At 46.0% G+C, this 17720-nt stretch overlaps 1 protein-coding gene across 1 annotated transcript in view; it reads right to left on the minus strand.

Moving 5' to 3' along the window:
• Positions 1 to 17720, minus strand: part of CACNA1G (calcium voltage-gated channel subunit alpha1 G) — a 141328-nt gene that overhangs the window by 22729 nt on the left and 100879 nt on the right. The window contains exons 24-29 of the mRNA XM_057379402.1: positions 12855 to 12981; positions 10099 to 10224; positions 9392 to 9481; positions 8620 to 8812; positions 6145 to 6195; positions 201 to 352 (exon numbers count right to left, since the gene is read on the minus strand). Coding sequence (XP_057235385.1) covers positions 201 to 352; positions 6145 to 6195; positions 8620 to 8812; positions 9392 to 9481; positions 10099 to 10224; positions 12855 to 12981 — 739 coding nt within the window. The remainder of the gene's footprint in view (positions 1 to 200; positions 353 to 6144; positions 6196 to 8619; positions 8813 to 9391; positions 9482 to 10098; positions 10225 to 12854; positions 12982 to 17720) is intronic.

The following is a 17720-nucleotide window of genomic DNA, read 5'->3' on the forward strand; positions in this document are numbered from 1 at the left end:
CTCATTTTCAAAGCAGTCAGATTGCACTTGACTGGAAGGGAAAGCTGCAATGGGAACCATTACCAAAATCTGAATGGGGTTGGGACCAAGCTGTGGGGTGTGTAGGGTACACCCCACTGGCGAAGATGGAGGTGTGACAGCAAACTGGCCTTATCCCTGCCCATCAGCACATCCCTGCCTATTCCCAGTTTCTCCAGTACCTTTGGCTGCTGGTAGTGCTCCATGGCCATGGTGATGACGTTGAGGCCGATGACGCCGGTGATGAACAGATCCAGGTAGTGGCTGGTGCACATCTGGTGGATCAGGAGGCGGAAKCGGGAGTAATCCGAGTAGTAGGGCTTGCACTGGGCTTCTGCAGCGGGGAGGGGGAGAGCGACAGGCAAATCAAGGGATTTCTCTGTTTCTTTCTCAAGTCAAGGCACCCTCACTCTCCAGCTCCAGGGATGATCAGTTCTAGACCAATCACAGCAACRTGCTGTCTTTTTTATTTCCCTTTTTTGCCTTTTTTTTTAATACTCAGCAGGGTTCCCATCATCTTACATCCATTAAATCTCTTCAGTGGGACAWGCTCTATACTCAGCCTTGTGGCATCAGGGATGAGGTGAGTTGGGATGAGAGTGCTGCTAAAGATCATTTTTCTYGGCAGGGAAATTTGAGTTAAATTAMAATTGAACAACGATTTTTGTTTCTGCTGATCTTAAAAATGCCCAAAGCATCTAAAAACCCAATGCTGGCATCAGATTTTACTAACAATGGCCTAAAAACACAGGCCATTGAGTTTGTGGGGGTCTTTRAAAGAGAAAAGTGTTCAGGGATATTAATGTTCTTTGCAATAAACTGTAGAGAGGACAGAATTCAACAATTTTGGCTGTCAGAGCACTGAAAAATGGTCCATAAAAACACCAAGGAAAACTGATCAATGAGCCTTAGTGATCAGAAAATAACGATCCTCCATTCAAATAAGATTATCACAGTGCAGATTTCACTGTCCAGCTCATTCCCATGTTTGGCTGCCTTGGGGAAGACACACGGTCTTCAGACCCCGAATGTTCCTCSAGATAAACTCATTTACTCACCTAATCTCTAATGAGGAAAAGCCAAGGCTGAGTATATAATTCAGTACAATTTTCAAGGAGGCATTATAATGCAGATTGAAGTGGAAAGGGCTGTCTTGAAGATGTCAGAGTGTAATATTACCCTCATAATTACATGATCAACTGGTTATGAAAATTATTGAGCTGTAAGAATTGCAGGGTTGATATTTAGTGCTCCAGAGCAAATGTGCAGTTTGATACATTAGCCCAAGTAAAAAAGTTGGGGAAGAATGATGCCAAGAAGCAAGGATTTAGATTTCCCCATGGGAAAACTAACTTCASAAGATTGCATTTTGCCTGGAAATAGAGTTCACTTTGTCAATAGTCAATGACATTGCAATCAAATCCATAGATTTAATGGTTTCATGCATTCCCTGCRTCATAACAGGATCCTGAAAAAAATCAGAGTCTTGGTTTTTTTCCATAGAGACAGACCTTTCCCTTCCAGCCCAGGGACCARAGGGAAAAAACACTCAGTGGTTTTATTCTGTAGGGGTTTGGAAGGTGCAAAAATCTGTTTCAGTGTCATCAAATGAAAGACAGTATTAATTATTCWCTTTCTGATCTGCAGTGGGCTTTAGGTGATCTGCACCTGAGTGCTAAAGCCCAGTATTGATGAAAAGGTCTATAAAATTAATTTTCATGCTGAATCTATTGAGTGCTTTTGAAAAAAAAGCAGACTGGTAGTTGCTGACTCACTCATAAGACTTTGTCAGATATCTCAGAATCTGCATAAATCTCCATAAAGTCAAGATATCTCGATCACATTATGCTAAATTATGAGTAGCAAATTAACTAAAATGTTTGAATACAATTAGGTTAGGAATAGGACCTATTTTTATGAACCAACTTATCATCTCGGAAAGAAACACCATCGTAATTGGATCACTTACTTCTTCCACATTTATGTATAATTCACATTCAAAAAGGAAAATGTCAATGTTTCTACCTTTTCCTGCAATGGATTTACTTATGAATAATTACACTGGAATTCAATTTTTTTTTCTCAGCTTTGACTGACAGGCAATTCCAAATCCTGCAGAATATCACCGATGCTGTTAGAACAGAGAGAGGATTTAGAGAGAGGTTGTAARTGCTCCCTGTGCAGGGTTCCTGCACCTGGATTAGCCACTGCATGACCTTATAAGCAGAGCTGCTAATTGTTCAGATGTCTGCAAAGGCTTTTTCCCTCTGCACCCCCCTCTCCCAAACCTTTTGTTCCCCTTTTCCCAGGCTGTTTCCACAGCCAGACCTCTCTGGRTGCTGCTCTCACAGCTGCCCTTGCAGAATTTGAAAATTCCCAGTGATGAAAGCTCCACCCTTCCCCATCAATTTTGCCAAGAGGGGATTTGGCAGCCCTGTTTATAAATCATGCCATCATTCACTCCTCCCGTGTCCCCATGCTGGCCATGCACCTCGGTGCCGTACGGATGCTCCCATGGGATGACCCCACACAGGCTAACGTGCTGCCTCAGGGCCAGGGGTACATCCCCACTGTGTCTAGGTGGGCAGGGGACTTTCTGAACASATAAACTGGTTTTTCCCACTGTAAAAATACCATTTTTTTAACTCGACCCTGCGGATTTCTGCAGAAAATTTGAGGATAACTCTGTTAAAATTCCCCCAGTGCAAAGCCCGTGCCCCCTATCACACAGTGCCATTTGTAATTATTGCAATAAAGAGCTTAACAATACCAACATCTTGGGAAATACAGACATCTGTTAAAACTCCGGGTGCTGAACTTCACAACTAACACAACACCACATTACTGTACTGTTACAATACACTGTGGCAAGAACAACAAGAGCTCTGGGTTAGTCTTGGTTATTACTGGAAAGGTTAATGTGGCTTCCCGGCACACATGGCGTTAAAGGAAGGAGGAGGAGAGCAAACCAATAGAGAAGAATTGGCAGGATGAGAAAAGATGAGGAAATACAGCAAAAGCCCACTACGAGACATCAGGCTGGTAAACAGGGTGTAAATCAAGCTGCTTCACCGTGGCTGGAGGCCAAGAGAGAGGGAGAAGTGGGTCAGATCTGGAGATCATTACACAGGATAAACTTGGCTCAGACAGGGGATCCTGAGAAATCTCCTCCTAACCCAGGTAGGGGGGGGGATGTTGCAGTTGGTTGGGAGCTGGTCTGAGCACATCCCACCTGCCTCTTCATCCCAGCTGCCCCTTCATCTCACCTGCCCCTCCATCCTGGGTGAATGGATGATGCTCCACGGGCACTGACAGTGCTGGCAAGGGCAGCAGTGCTTGGACTGGGGGCTCCCTGCTTTAGCTCATCATTTCTGTGGGTTCTCAACTCAGAAATGATGTATCCCAAGCTTTATTCAACTCTTGGCATCAATCTGCAGGATTATAACTGATCCCCTTGACAAGGGCTGGGAACTCACCGCCGTTCCCTCCTGTCCGTTTGGAAAGGAAATGACCATTGCTGCTGCAGGACAAACACTTCCCATTCCTAATCCCTGTCTAGCTTCTCCCAGACCAGGTACCCTTGGGGTTCAGTGATTCCAGGCTGGGTCTAGGGCACTAAACCCTGTGCYATATTTGTCTGATGGCTGTGGGATKTCACCAGWGCCCAGCAGAGCCCCTGTTCCTGCTGGCCAGTGACACTCAGCTCCTGGAGCCACCCAGCTTGGCCACTCTCTACCAGCACAGCAGGGACTGGGGCCACTTCCTTCCCATAAACTGCATTATTTTGGAGGGAATGGGGCTGGGCACACAGCTCCAAAATATCTCTGAGGAGCATCTGCCTCCGAATATAGCCCTGTCAAGAGAGAAATTGCCACTTTCCCCGAGGTGACTTYGAGCCGGAGGTGCGTGGGCACGGGAAATTGGAATTCACGAGAGTGGGACAATTCCATTACTGTCTCCYTCAGCTTCTTCCTTCTGCTATAATAAGGGAATTAACTCCTTTGCAGGTTTGAGTATATCTGGAGGACAGCAGCAAACCAGTGAGCGTTGAGCCCGTGACGCAGCTGGATTTACAAACTGTATCAAGAATATTATTAGGTTAAAAAGTAGTTTGCACTGAAGGAACTTGTTTTATTTAAACACAGAGTTTTACTTGGCTTTTATTGTACTGAATGGWTTTTTTTWTAAATAAAAAAAAAAAAAAARAAAAGAAAAGCGAAATGGAAAATGATAAATTATTTCCACTGCGAAGATTCCAGTTGTGATAGAATGTAGACTTGGAGGGGGAAAAAAAAAAGGAAAAACTAAAATTATAAAATATCTCACTAAGCACCAGGGAGCAGTGCACACACACACACGCACGCACACACGCACAAAATATTCCATTTTGGCTTCATAGAAAGAGAAAAGAAGCCCTCTGGAAGTGCAGAGATGTGGGAGAGTTTTGGGTCACATTCCTCATTGAACCACAGGAGGTTCGGCAGCAGCACCSGGGACTGATTCCCTAAATTCCCAACAGTCAGGTTCAGAAATAAAACCTTTCTATTTCCTCACGCTGGTGCCTGAAGAGCAGCATGGCACATTCACTGCCACTGGATCCAAAGAAAAGACGACAAAAGGGAACACAAAGCACAGACCTGACAATTGAGGGCAAACTCTAAGAGACTTTCTGAGCCTGCACGGGATAACAGAGGGGTTTGGAATGAGTTCAGTGCCTTAAAAATAACATWAAATAAGACAGCCTTGATGCAACTCTGTGGGATCAGGAGTCACAATCAAGCAAAAAGAAGAAAAAATAACCAGATCACCAAACCCAGTGAGAGCCCCTCCCTCGCGCTGCCCCCGTTTCACAGGRGAGGCCAGGAGACCCAGCAAGAGCAGCAAGAAAGAAAGCAGAGAAATATAAATATCAGGAATGGCAATGGGAAGGAGATTCAGGATTTATTAAAGCATGTTGTGATAACTTCCAACAAGGCCTTAGAAATACAAGGTAGAACCTCTGTCTCCTTGAGTTATCTCTGCAGTGAAAGCCAATTTTTATTTAATCAAAACTCCCTGCAATCTAAGAGAGATGGATGGAGCCCTGCTCCCATCTCAAGCAGTGGGAGCCTGTGCCCAGGTGAGAGTTTTAATGGCACAATTTTCCTACTGTATTATTTTTGTCRAAAATTACAGCTATATTTGTTTCTATGTTGGTGCCTCTTTAATTATTCAGGCTAATATTTTTAAGTAATGAATTAAACAAAACGCTTGCCAGATCAAAGCTTCTCCTAAAAATAAAAAGAGCAAGGGATAGATTTGCAGCCCTGAGCATCATCCTGGGAAGAGGTGGCTGGGAAAGGGAGTTTTGAGATTGCTGAAGAGCCCATCAAAGTTCAGCCCAGCTGGTCCATCCCCACTAGGACCTGGAAAGGCTTTGAGGTGGCATCTTTATTTCTTTTAATTTACAAGATGCCTCGTGGATTGAGCTACTCTTAATAAAGACACAGAATTTACAAACTGGGCAACACAGTGACTAAACCCCATGTCCACAGTGAGGGTTGGTGCAGGATTGAGCTCCCTGTCAAAGTATTGAGGCTCTGCCCTAAACTGAATTTTACCCTGCTGGAAAAAATACTCCCTGGAGCACAGTGTTCGTGGAGCAACGAGCAAGGGCTGAAGAAATAATGAAATACCCTCCCTAAGCCTTCCAAAGACACGCCTGCAAATAATTCAGACTCCTAAGCTGGTGGTTGTGAAGCTAAAGTCAACAGTGGAGGACCCATTTCACAGTCCAGTCATTATTCTCTAAGGAAAAAAAAAGGCTAAAAGAACCAACAAAAAAAACGGAATTAAAAAAAAATGCCATGAAAAGTCTGACAGCGTCTTAATGAAAACCAGAGGAGAAAAAAAAATAAAAATAAAAATACTGAATAACATAAGATGATCGAGGAGTAAATTAAGAGTTTGCAAGTGTCAGTGCTGGGGCAGGTCTGCAGACCTGCAGCCCGGGATGAGATGCGTGTGCCACGGGGGAAGCGRACGAGCTTTGCACCACACACAGGGTTTAGTGGGACGCCTGGGGCGCGGCCGTTAGTGACACAGCACTGCCATTCAGGGGGACGAGACGTGCCGGCTTCCCAGTACCTTGCACTGCACTGGCTGAGCTCTCCATTAATACATCATCCAGCATTAGATCTAAAAGAACGAAACGGCATTAATCACCCGGCAGGACACGCGGCAAGACTTCCCCAGCCCCTTCGGAGGTGCCTACGGCTCTCAGGCTCTCCGTTGTGGGATCCCGGTGCCTCGTGGAGGGTGGGCTCAGGCACACGTGAAAAAGGAAAGGTTCTTGTGTTTCTCCTACAAGATCCCCCGAGAAACCCCTCAGGTGACGATGAAGAAGACGCTGAAGGACGATCTGGGACAGCATTTCCTGCTGGGACAGCAACAGCTCACAGTGACCACTGCTGCACCTGCCCACAGCTTGGATCTCACAGCTCCCCTGCTTTTCAGAGTTGCAACTGGATAAACGCATTGCAGGAGTCTACAACCCAAAATCACCGTGCCACCAGCCACATGTCCATGTTTGGCACCCCTTGGTTGGTTTGGACATCTGAGGTCACTCAGAAAGCCCAGCTGAAAGGATCYCCCATGCAGCTGCTGGCACAACCCCAGCCCTGGTCTTGGTTTCATCTCCAAGTTCCCACTGAAACCGAGTTAAGCAATGACATCTGTTGCCTCCGAGGGCAAAGCTGGACACGGTCAATTAAAACCAATGTTTCGCTGAGCAGGGATGGGGAAAACTGCTCTGAAGTGATTTGGAGGACTTCGTACKTTGCTCTTGAAAGGTTTTTATGGCGATTGAATACTCAGCAATATTTGATCCTCAGTAAAATAGCTGTTTATTGCCTCTTTAATTAGGCATTTCATAGCACTGAATGAATAACTGTATCTCCAAGGATGGTTTGTGATTCCTTCCCGCTGGGAAATTGCCCAGACTTACGTCTTTTCTTCATCTAGTTCCTCTAGCATTATAAATAAGGTAATTAATAATAACTAAACATCTATTTTTCTTCTGCAGAAAGGTCTGCATTCCAAAACTGCAACTTTAAATAGCTGTCTTTCTATCCAGCCTTTAAAATCCTTTTCTGGCTCACCAGCCTGAAACTGCACTTGGGAGCTTGGACTGAGCAAAAGAGCTTTCTAGGCATTTTCTTGAGGGGGAAAAAGAATCAAAAAAAACCCAACAACAAAAAAAAATACTCTTTCCATCTGTATCCCACTTAACTGAGAACAGTCTAACGTGTCCTCCAGCGCTCTTGAGGGAAGCCTCCATCTTTCCACTGGCCAGCGAGGGAGCCAGGCTCTCGGCATAAACCCAAGTTTGATGTCCTGGGGCTGGTGTGACACATCCTAGTGGTTACAAAGCCTGTGAAGCTCATGGGACTGGAAGATGTGACCAAAGGAAATGTTTGGGTGAGTGCTGAACTGAGAGAGGCCGAGGCGGCGCTGTGGCAATGTGGCTCCGTGATTAAGCCAGTCACAGCTATTAAACACCTCTGTGGCTATTAAAAAATAAAACAGACTTTAAATCACCAGCTTTGGGAACAAGCCCCTGATCAGACAGCCTCTTAAAGTGTCCTGAAGCCTGTCAAAGATAGAGAAGTGAAAGGGGACAGGGAGAGAGCAGCAGGCGGACTGACCAGGGAGGGAAAGTGCCAGGCCATGGACAGGAAGGGCAATGGAGAAAGTTCAGTCAGAAGAGAGAGCATGCAAGAAGAAGAGCGCCTCTGACCTGTGGCCTCTGGCTAACTTATTTCTGACTCAACTACATTCAAACAAAAAGAGACTAAGAGACAAACGCCAGGTTGGACTTTTGGCAGAGTGGGGTCTTTCCTCCTTTCACCTGCAGAGCCTCTTCTAGGCAGGGCTGCACACTTACACATCCAGTTGGGAACTGGGTTCAATTTGCACCTGCACTATTTTGTCTAGTTAGTTACTCTCCTCATCTGGTTTTTTTTTTCCCTTCTAATCTGTATTTCTCAAGCAAATGCATTGATATGTTTCTCTAAGGAGTTTTAAAGCATTACTAGAATGAGATGGCTCCATTATTTTATTACGTTCTTGAATAGCAGTGGTGCTACTGTGCCAATAAATAAACCTGCTTGATAAATGGGACAGGTAACATCACTGTGGCATTACAAGACTGTAATAAACCAAATAGTGAATCCAGTTATCAGAGCAGTGCTCATGACTCAGATTTATGATGCCATCCAGCACTGCTGATCTTTGCAGTTGTCACTATTTGTGTAACACTGAGCTCTGCTATCCAAGAAGCTCCAGGTCTGATTATYATTATTTTTTTAAATTTAAATAACCTCCAATGGAAAGGTCGTTGCAAATCATGCAGCCATTAAAAAAGGCTTCCATGGCTCCTTGCTCAGCCTAAACCGACACTATTTCCTTCATGCAAATTTTATAGCTGGACATGCTTTTGGGGAGAAGAATGATCACCAGACGCGAGGCAGGGAGGGGAGGGAGGAGGGGATTGTGTGGAAGGTCAAGCAGGACTCAGAAAGATGTGGAAAGACTACCGACCAGCCATCTGTTTCTCCTTACTCCTTCTCTTTTTCTCCAGCCGGCGCAGCCTCTTCTCCTCCCGCCTCTTGGCTTCTTCCTCCTCCTGGTGCTGCCGACACTTGTGGAAGTTCTCCACCACCACCCCCACAAACATGTTGAGGACAAAGAAGGCCACGATCAGCAGGAAGGAAATGAAGTAGAGGAGCATCCATGGGTTGTAGTTCATGACTGGCTGCAAAGTGGAAGAAGGCAAATTTCAACTGAACCTCAAAAAAAAGAAACGAATGGGAGCAAACTGATGTGGCTGTGCCATCCACAGAACCTGTGGCCCTTTCAGGCAGCACAGGSTGCTCTGCTCCTCCTGAAAATTAGAGCTTTCTGAGACATTTTAACTGACTGCTCCCAAACCAGAAAGTGTTTTGAGGACAGAAGCACCACCTCTTTTCTGCYAAAAGCACAGCAGCACCCTGTGAGGCTACTGTTAAGTCCCTCACTGAAAACCTGTATCTACACAAAGCATTTCTTTTTTCCTCAACTGCTTAAAAAAGTCAAACCATCCTTTGATAGGGGCTCTTCTCCTAACGCGAGTTACAACCAGTCGTGTTGCAAAATCAGTAGGGAACAGGTTGAGTACAAATCCAGACTTTTTAGTGARCTCCTTGTTACATCCCACGACTCGGATGAAACGCCACCCTGGATCCTAACCCCATAACCCCATCTGACGGCGGAAGCACAGGGTACTTTGTGAAACAAGAGCTGAATTGTGTGACCTTTGACAAGGCATTTGTCAGAGCTCTGCTGCAGCCCGTACCTGCTGGTCCACTCCCACCGCATCCAGGCCATCGTACATGATGTCCACCCACCCGTCCTTGGAGGCCAGGACAAACAGAGACATCAGGGCCTAGAAACGCACGGGGAAAAAAGAGTTAGGCACGGCTGCACTAAAGCTCTTTTCCTTGTAACATCTTACTCCTCTCTTTGCCCTTTCCTGCCTGAGGAATGTCATTACCTGTCTGATAATGGGACACTTTGATGACCAAGATTTCTCTTGGCAGCAAAACCTATCAATGCCAACGCCCGGTTCRGCAGCGAGCGGTAATTCGGAAACCACAGTGCCGAAGACAAAAGCAGCTTCATTTCCACCCTCCAGCTCTCTACTGCTCCCAACTAATTAGTCCTTACCACACTGCTAAAATAAGGCTGCGTAGCTGAGATGGCTGAAAATGTCCAGCTCTATTAGACAAGCCCTTCTGCAAGATATATTTGGTTTGTTATGTAGCAGTGAAGCAATTAAGTGCTCCACGAAGCCACAATGTGCTTGTTCTGTTCCGAAAAGAAGTGTATGCCTGCTCGGAAACACTGCCTTTGGGATTTACAGAGACAGAATGCTGTGCATGTGAACTGAATATTTACTGTGGCTGGCRGTGCCCTGCAAGAAAATCCCATGGGATAATAATGCACAGGTTTTAAGTCAAGGAGGTAAAGGAGCAAAGAAGCAGATTACCGTTCTATTAATACCTGGCCGAGATTATCAAAATTATACTTGTGCCGGACCCATTTGTAGCTGGCTTCTGTGCAATCCGATTTATTTGTGATGTTTCTGGTGTCCTCCCCCTGGCAGACAAAAAACTTGCCTTTGAAAAGCTGCAAAACACGCAAAGGAGAGAGGGAGTGTCAGGGGTCAGTCGKCAGGATTTCTCCGGGGTTCTCTGCACAGCCCACACCAACCAGAGCTGTTGAGGGAACTGACCCCATTCACGCAGGTTATTAGGAATAAGCAGCCTGTATTATACACACCTAATGAGCAAATGCATGATTCCACATCGTTTAGGACACCCACCTCATGCATTAGGCTGTCTGGTTCAGCGGTCTGAGACCGGCACAAAGGTCTTTGCTCGTGGCTTTCCAGCTCAAGAGTGACCCCAGCCAACAGCCCAGAGCAGCTAATGGCTTCTTACCACATGTGGAACAACTGAGGGACCTCAGCCCAGCTAACGACAAACGGAGTGCAACGGGGGCCCTCTGTCAGCAGAGGAAAGGTGGCAGTGAAGAGACCCAGGGATGGACTAATCTCTGCTCAAAGAGGTCACAAGAGGACGCTTCAGAGGGGAGACGAGCCCCTGGGGGTGATGTTCTTGTTGGATCAACACCGCTGTCAGTCCTGCTCTGCTCTCTGTTCCTGGGTGCTGTGCCCCAGCTGTCACAARGCTCTGCAGTCTGTGCAGGGTCACTGAAAATATTCCCTGTGCACAGCTTAAATATTCCCTGCACCCAGCCAACTCAGATCCTGAGCTTATTTTCTTTGGTTTAAGCCTGGGGAGATTCAACTCCTGAGGAGCCAGCCCCTGATTTATACCTGCACGAGGAACAGGAGCCTCCACGTGCTTAATTCTGGACCTGGTGCTTCCCACGCATGGAAGAGAGAGTGGCAGGGGATGATTACTGCTTCAGACAGGGTGATTGATGCTAGCAGGATGGATGGTATCAAAGCCCAGGAGACAGCCAACAAATCTAGTTTTATTTGCTGACAGAAGCTATTGACATTACTGTTGGGAAGGGGGGGAAATGGCAACCTGCTCTCCAGGCTCCTTAAAACACCACCTGGGCATACAGAGATGAGACGCTGACGGGGTTTGATCTGTTGTTCTAGACAAATATCAGTAGAAATAATAGTGAACAAGATAAACCCACGCATTACTCCATGGGTTTCCTTCAGAAATCAACAGCAGGAAGATGGTCTCCAGGCATGCAAAATTAATCACTGCTCGACGCAATCACAGAATTTTTTGGATGCGAGAAGTATTCCCTGATCTTTCCATGGAGAAACACTATCYGTGGTAAGGCAGACTGGGGAGATATAGTCTTCACAGAGAAAAGTTTTAATTAAGCAGAAAGGTAAATAGCTGGTTTTAGCATATTGTCTGTAAATACAACTTCTCCTGGAGCTGCACTGTAATGCCACTCAGGTGGGTCTGGAAATTCAAAGCCCAATTTGCAAAAACACTGATCCCTGTCAGTGCTTCACACTTTAGGACTTMAAAAAGGAAAAGACTCAATGTTTCSTACTGGATTTGCTTTATCCACCTATTTCTTTTGTCTTATTAATGACTATTCACCCATGGACAGCTCTACAACCAAAACAGTCTTGCTAAGAGGAAGCRGTGTTAGAAACTTCAATGTCTGGATTTTAATAGCATTAAAAACCTCTAGTTTGATCCCCAGCTTATATTTAAATGGAAAAAACCTAACTGTAACTTTGAGAGATCATCTTTTTATAGAAAATAGCTCCGGCCTCATCTTACACCTAATTAGACATAAATATTAACTGAGAATTTTGCATCCTGAATACAGGATCAGTCTTGCTTGTATCTACCGCCGAATCGCATCAATAGTCATGACAATTTAACGAAAGGCTGCAAGTCACCGGGGAAAGCGCTGCAATTAGCAGGGATGAAATTCAAAGAGCATACTGCAAGTTTTGTTGTCTGGCATAAATTTCCCCATGTCTGAGTGTTAGATTGTTTTACGGGATATGCTTAGTTTTATGAATCCGTTTAATGTAATGGATGGGGGCTGTTGTGCTGTAATGCTAAACCAATCTAGCTGCTGAGGTGGTTATGGATGGCATGATTTCCTTCCCTGTTTATTTCCAGTGCTGTATTTATTATTCCAACACTATGTTAGTGTGAAATATTTTTATAAGACACCTTTCCAAAACAAAGCCAAATGGAGTTGCTTTCCAAAAGATGGCTGTGACAGATCAGATAAACTTCAGGAAGGAGTAAGTGCTATGTCGGAATATTTATATGAAGCAATCTCTTCTTCCCAGGTAATGAGAAACCAATTGCATTGGAAACTGCCACTTTTCCCCTGGGCTCCTGCACTCCTGGGGCTGAGGATATTGCCAGCAGWGCCAGCAAGAAACACACTCAGAAACCTTCATTTCTGCAAATGTTCAGTCACACAAACTGTCAGAATCTGAATGGATCTCTAGGTCAAGGTCTCTCTGGAGTTTACAACGATTTCAGCTCTGGGTTTCTACTTCCCCATCAGTTTGTGACTAGAAAAAAGGTGGAGATCATAAATCATAGAATTGAAAGGGATCTTTATGGGTCACCTAGTCCAACTCCCCGCAGTGAGCAGGGACACCCCATCCATCCTGACCTCAGCTCCAGAAAGGCTCACACTGTGCAAAGGGGACAGACACCCAAATGTGGGGCAATGTGGGGCTCATTCAGCTGCCACATTAAGTGCTGAGGCTTAAGAGGACTCACCTGAACTCCCAGGATCCCAAAGATTATGAAAAAGGCACAGCAGATGACCACAATGTTCCCAATGGGCTTCAGGGATGACATGAGAGTCTCCACCACCAGCTTCAGTCCTTGGGCTCGACTAATGACCCTGTAGGGGCAAGGAAACACAAAAGWTGTGAGTGTTGTTCCTGTCCCACTTTGTCTCCTATCAAAACAGAAGATATGAAGAACACAGCATTAGATTATTTTTTGGAATGATAACTAACTSAAAAATCATGATAGAAAAAGCACTTCTGGAAAATTCACCTGTGAAGTTACAGASGTCTTAGAGGGGAAGGCTCTCTGGCTAACACACACAACTTTGCAAAAATAAAGAAAAGGAGGAGAAAATATGAGGAGCCAGGTCAGAAAATCCAGCTGCTTTGTTTGAGCCGTCCACAGACACAGATTTTCATGCCTGTAGCCTGTCCAGGAGTCAAAAGAGAGGGCCTCCCATTGTCCCTTGCAGCAAAGAATTAGGCAAGATTCCTGATTTCCCTGTCTCAGTCTGTGAAACGGAGCTGCCACTCTTACACATCTGCCTGCACATGTGTAGCAATTACAGAATCATGGAATTATTTGGGTTTGAAGGGAGCTTTAAAAGTCATCTAATCCAACCCCCTGCAATGAGCAGGGACACCTTCCACCAGATCAGGGTGCTCAGAGCCCCTGATATTTCCAGGGATGGGGCATTTATCACCTCTCCATGCAATCTCTGCCAGCATTTTCACCACTCTCATCTTAAAAAATAATCTGTACTTGTACTTACAGTGCTGCTGTGAACAGAGACCTGAGCTACCCCTCAGACCATCACAATTTCTGCTTCATACCCACTGTACAGCCTCAGCTCTGAACCAGGTGAAACTTCACTGGCAGGACCAGAAGCACCTAACCTAATTTCTGTAGTTCCTCTCTGTCTGGTATCACACAGAATTTCATAACAGAAGATTAGATCATATCAGAAACTTGAAGAAGAATAATGTGGACTTCATGACTGAACGAAAGAAAAAAAGAAAAGTGGAAACTGCACTATACTTTCAAGGACAGTGTTGCAAAGAAAGGACAAGTCCTGTGTGATTTAGAGAAGCCATCTCACCACGCTGGGAAAGATGAACGAGGTATTCAGCTTCAGCGACCTGAAGGTGGGGACCAAGAAAGGCATCTGAAGAGGTTACATGCCTCCCTCCTCTCGATGCCAACTGGAATCAAGCCTTTCACTGGCACTGTAAATCAGTTTGTACTGGTGCCATAGAAACTGCGCTTTCACGAGTCAGAAGCAGTCRACTGCTGTGAAAGTCAGGGGAGGGATGTGCCTGTGCATTTCTGGGTGCTGCTGGTGACTCCTCTGAACACTCAGCACTCAAATTTGCCCGAAATTTCTTCACCTTCTGGTTTCTGCCTGGTTTTTTCTTTTGACATAGGAGTCTTTTCACCATCTCTCCCATTCCTTCCCAGGTCTGGCTCCACCACCTGAAGCACTGCTGGAGTTTTTCTGCCTGGACAGGGTCTGAGTTCTCCTCCTCCTCCTCTCCCGGGTATGGTGCTCCCAGAAGTCCCCATGGACATATCCACACACCCATCATGTGTGGCCTGAGCTGGGACCACAGCCAACCTACACCAGCCCTCTCCTGCCCCAGAACCTGCAGGAGGAGTGATCTGCAGTGCCCAGCACACAGCCACCAGCTCTTACCAAAACTGTTGGCTTTAAACTCTATCCTGAAAAGCTAAAGCTTATTTCCCTTCTTTTTTTCTGGTTAAATATTTACTCAAAATGTCAAGGGTAACTCATCAGTTATCACTTTCAGAAAGAAACAGATGGTGGTATTTTTACCCACTGCCTTACCAGCGAAACACAAAGAGCAGATGATGCTGTCCTCACACTGGGCATCTCTGCCAGGTGGGTGCTGTGCCTCCTTGTTTTGGGCACCTCGGCTTTCCTGACRCTCAGATCTGGGGTTTTTTTAGGGGAGGAGCTGCGGGGTGAGGTGGCTGAGGGTGCTGAAGGCTGCAGTGGCCCATGAGCAGCATGGGGACTGGTCAGTGTGGGCTGCTGCCCACGGGGATTAGCCCAGGCTAGGCTCAGGCTGAGAGCTGAGCCCAGCYCAGCAAACACCRGGGCTGGAGAGCAGCTCCCYGTGCCTGACCCCATGAGCTGGGAAAAGYAGCCCAGCAGGTCGATCTGAGTGCACAGAGAGAGCCTTGGGGTGGGCAGGCTGAGGCTGAACATCCCCTGCAGCTCCTCGGATGGAATAAGGAGCTCCACACCCCTCACATCCCTCACACAGCCCTGGGGGAAATGCTACAGGTGGGAAACTGAGGCACGGGAGRAGGGCGAGCCATGCTCTCAGAGGTAGAGAGGAAACCCAGTTCCAATTATTTCAATGTAATTATGTCCTTTGGTGCCTTTAGGGGTCCTGCCCCTAGGAAACCTCCCTTTAGGGATCCTGCCTTTAGGGATCCTGTCTTTAGGGATTCTGCCTTTAGGGATCCTGTCTTTAGGGAATCTGCCTTTAGGGATCCTGTCTTTAGGGAATCTGCCTTTAGGGATCCTGGACTCCTGTCCACTGCCACGCAGGACAGAACCAAAGCAAACTTTTCTGAACTGAAAGTCTGTGGTCTAAACTACTGGAGCATCCTTAAATTTTTGGGGAACAAAGAAGGAATTTAGTCTCCAGAGTTTAAAGTTGATAATTTCCTCCAGCAGTTATTAAGAAATGCTGCTCTAGAAATAATAAAGTGATTTCCCCTGTGAGATACTGTTTGGTATCCAGCTGAGARAGAAAATGGGAGGTTACTTGTCTGACTTTGTGAAGTCATGTGTGTGTTGAGGAAAAAAGGGCTGAAAAACTGCAGCGTTTGGCTGCTTTAAGTGTTTTGATCAACCAGGGAATTCCTCAAATGAGAGTGCATTAGGGTAATAGCTGCCACCAGTTTAGCTCCATGCCAGTGCTGTTTTCAGCACTACAGGGAGAAAAGACTTYGAAAAGATTTTGAAAAATAGTAGTTTTTTTGCTAATGGAAACCTCGAGACCTTGGAGCTGCCTCAGAGTGAGGGCCTGATCCAACACTGAGGCAAGTCCGTGCAAGGATTCCTGATACTCTCCTGAGAGTCTGATCATTCTCTGAGAGGAGTCAGTGAAACTCTCAGCTTTYCCAGATTATTAGTATCACCTCCAATATGTCAACATACAGCATCCSCACACCTCATCAGCATCGCCAGGGTCCTGCTGCTATCAGGCTTGTAAAATCTTATTATCTGACCCACACCCCTGCAATTTGTGGCTGAAAGATAGGGCTGGTTTGGAGCCCTGCAGCTGTGCCAGAGCTGGAGACCTGACGAGGCTCCATTCAGCACAATTCCAGTTTGCATTAGGCACACAACAAACAGGGAAGTTGAAACGAGACATTATTTCTTCTTTTTTTTTTTTTTTTTTTTTTTTTTTTTTTTTTTTTTTTTTTTTTTTTTTTTTTTTTTTTTGTGAGAAGAAATCTTAATCCCTCTAATTCCTCCAGGTCCTGCTGGTCTGAGCATTCCCAGCCCTGTTTATCCCCTGGTGTGAGATGCTCCAAGCCCACTGCCAGCCTCATCCCAGTTGGATTCATTACCAACATTAAGCCTTCTAGCTTGATGAGAGCTCTCAGAAGGAGAAGCAGCACTCAGATAAAGCAACAGATCAATGTTAATGAATACCTTCCTCCACAGATTAAAAMAAAATTAGCAAAGGTGATAATATGATAGATAGAAGAGAGTTATGAAATGACTATTAGGCCACGATGGTATAAAAGTGAATAATTTATCTGTGTGCTTTGGCAGTCAAAGTGGGGGCTCTGTAGAGAGTAAAACAGCCTTGAAATCCAGGCACATGAAATCTGAATACATTTTCAATTTGGATTTCTCTTGTATCTTAAGCTACACCACTTGATCCCAACAACAGCAGGTTGAACACATTAGGAAGGAATGTTATTGTATAAGCAATCCCTTTACTGGCTGAAACATCAGAGGGTCATGGAAACATCTTTAAATGTCACCCCTTTGTGAATTTATTTTTGGAATTCTGGTCATAAAGCTGGGCTCGAACCCTCATGGATTCAATTTGGAGGCTGATAATCAATCATGCAATCAGAACCCCATGATTGGCACACGGGCCAGGTTTTTTTGATGCCTGGGCAAAAGGCAGAAGCGTGTGGGGTTTGTGTGCTGCCTAAAGCAACACAAATGGGTGGATTCCACAGGAGAAAATCAGAGACAGAATGAGAGAGATCTTTTGTAAGAATCCTCCTTCCAGGCCATCCGGTAGGAAAGCCAACGCAGAGGCAACAGGGCTGTCCCTGCTCTGGAGCTGAGGTGACACACACAGATGGCTTCACACCGAGGGTGTCCTCCTMCAGCCCTGTCCCCGAGTGTCCCCAGGGAGGGAGGACAGCGGGAGCCAGGTTTGCTGCTCTGTGCTGGGAGCAGAGCATTCGCTTTGTTCTCAGCCTCACACCTTCCTAGAAGAGAAAAACCGACTCAGCCTCTACGGGAGACTTCCCAGACACAGGAACCGGAGCCACGGAGTGCAAAGGTGTCAGGTGCACCTGTCCCAGCTGTCACCCCGTGTCACCACAGCTGCACATCCCCGGGAGGACACGATCCTCGAGCCCGCAGCAAAGGCAGCGCAGGCAGATGTGCCCAGATGTGCCCAGATGTGCCCAGATGTGCCCAGATGTGCGGCACAGAGGCAGATGGGCTTCCGCAGGCGGAGATTTATGACTTATTGAAAAGCCCCCAGTTTGATGGCTGCTTTTTCATTTCCTACAAATCTAATTACGAGGGGAACGGAACTGATTCTGAACATATTTAGGGAA

This window comes from Malurus melanocephalus, unplaced genomic scaffold (assembly GCF_030028575.1).
Source record: "Malurus melanocephalus ecotype Western Australia unplaced genomic scaffold, MMel_1.1 scaffold_403, whole genome shotgun sequence".
Taxonomy (NCBI): domain Eukaryota; kingdom Metazoa; phylum Chordata; class Aves; order Passeriformes; family Maluridae; genus Malurus; species Malurus melanocephalus.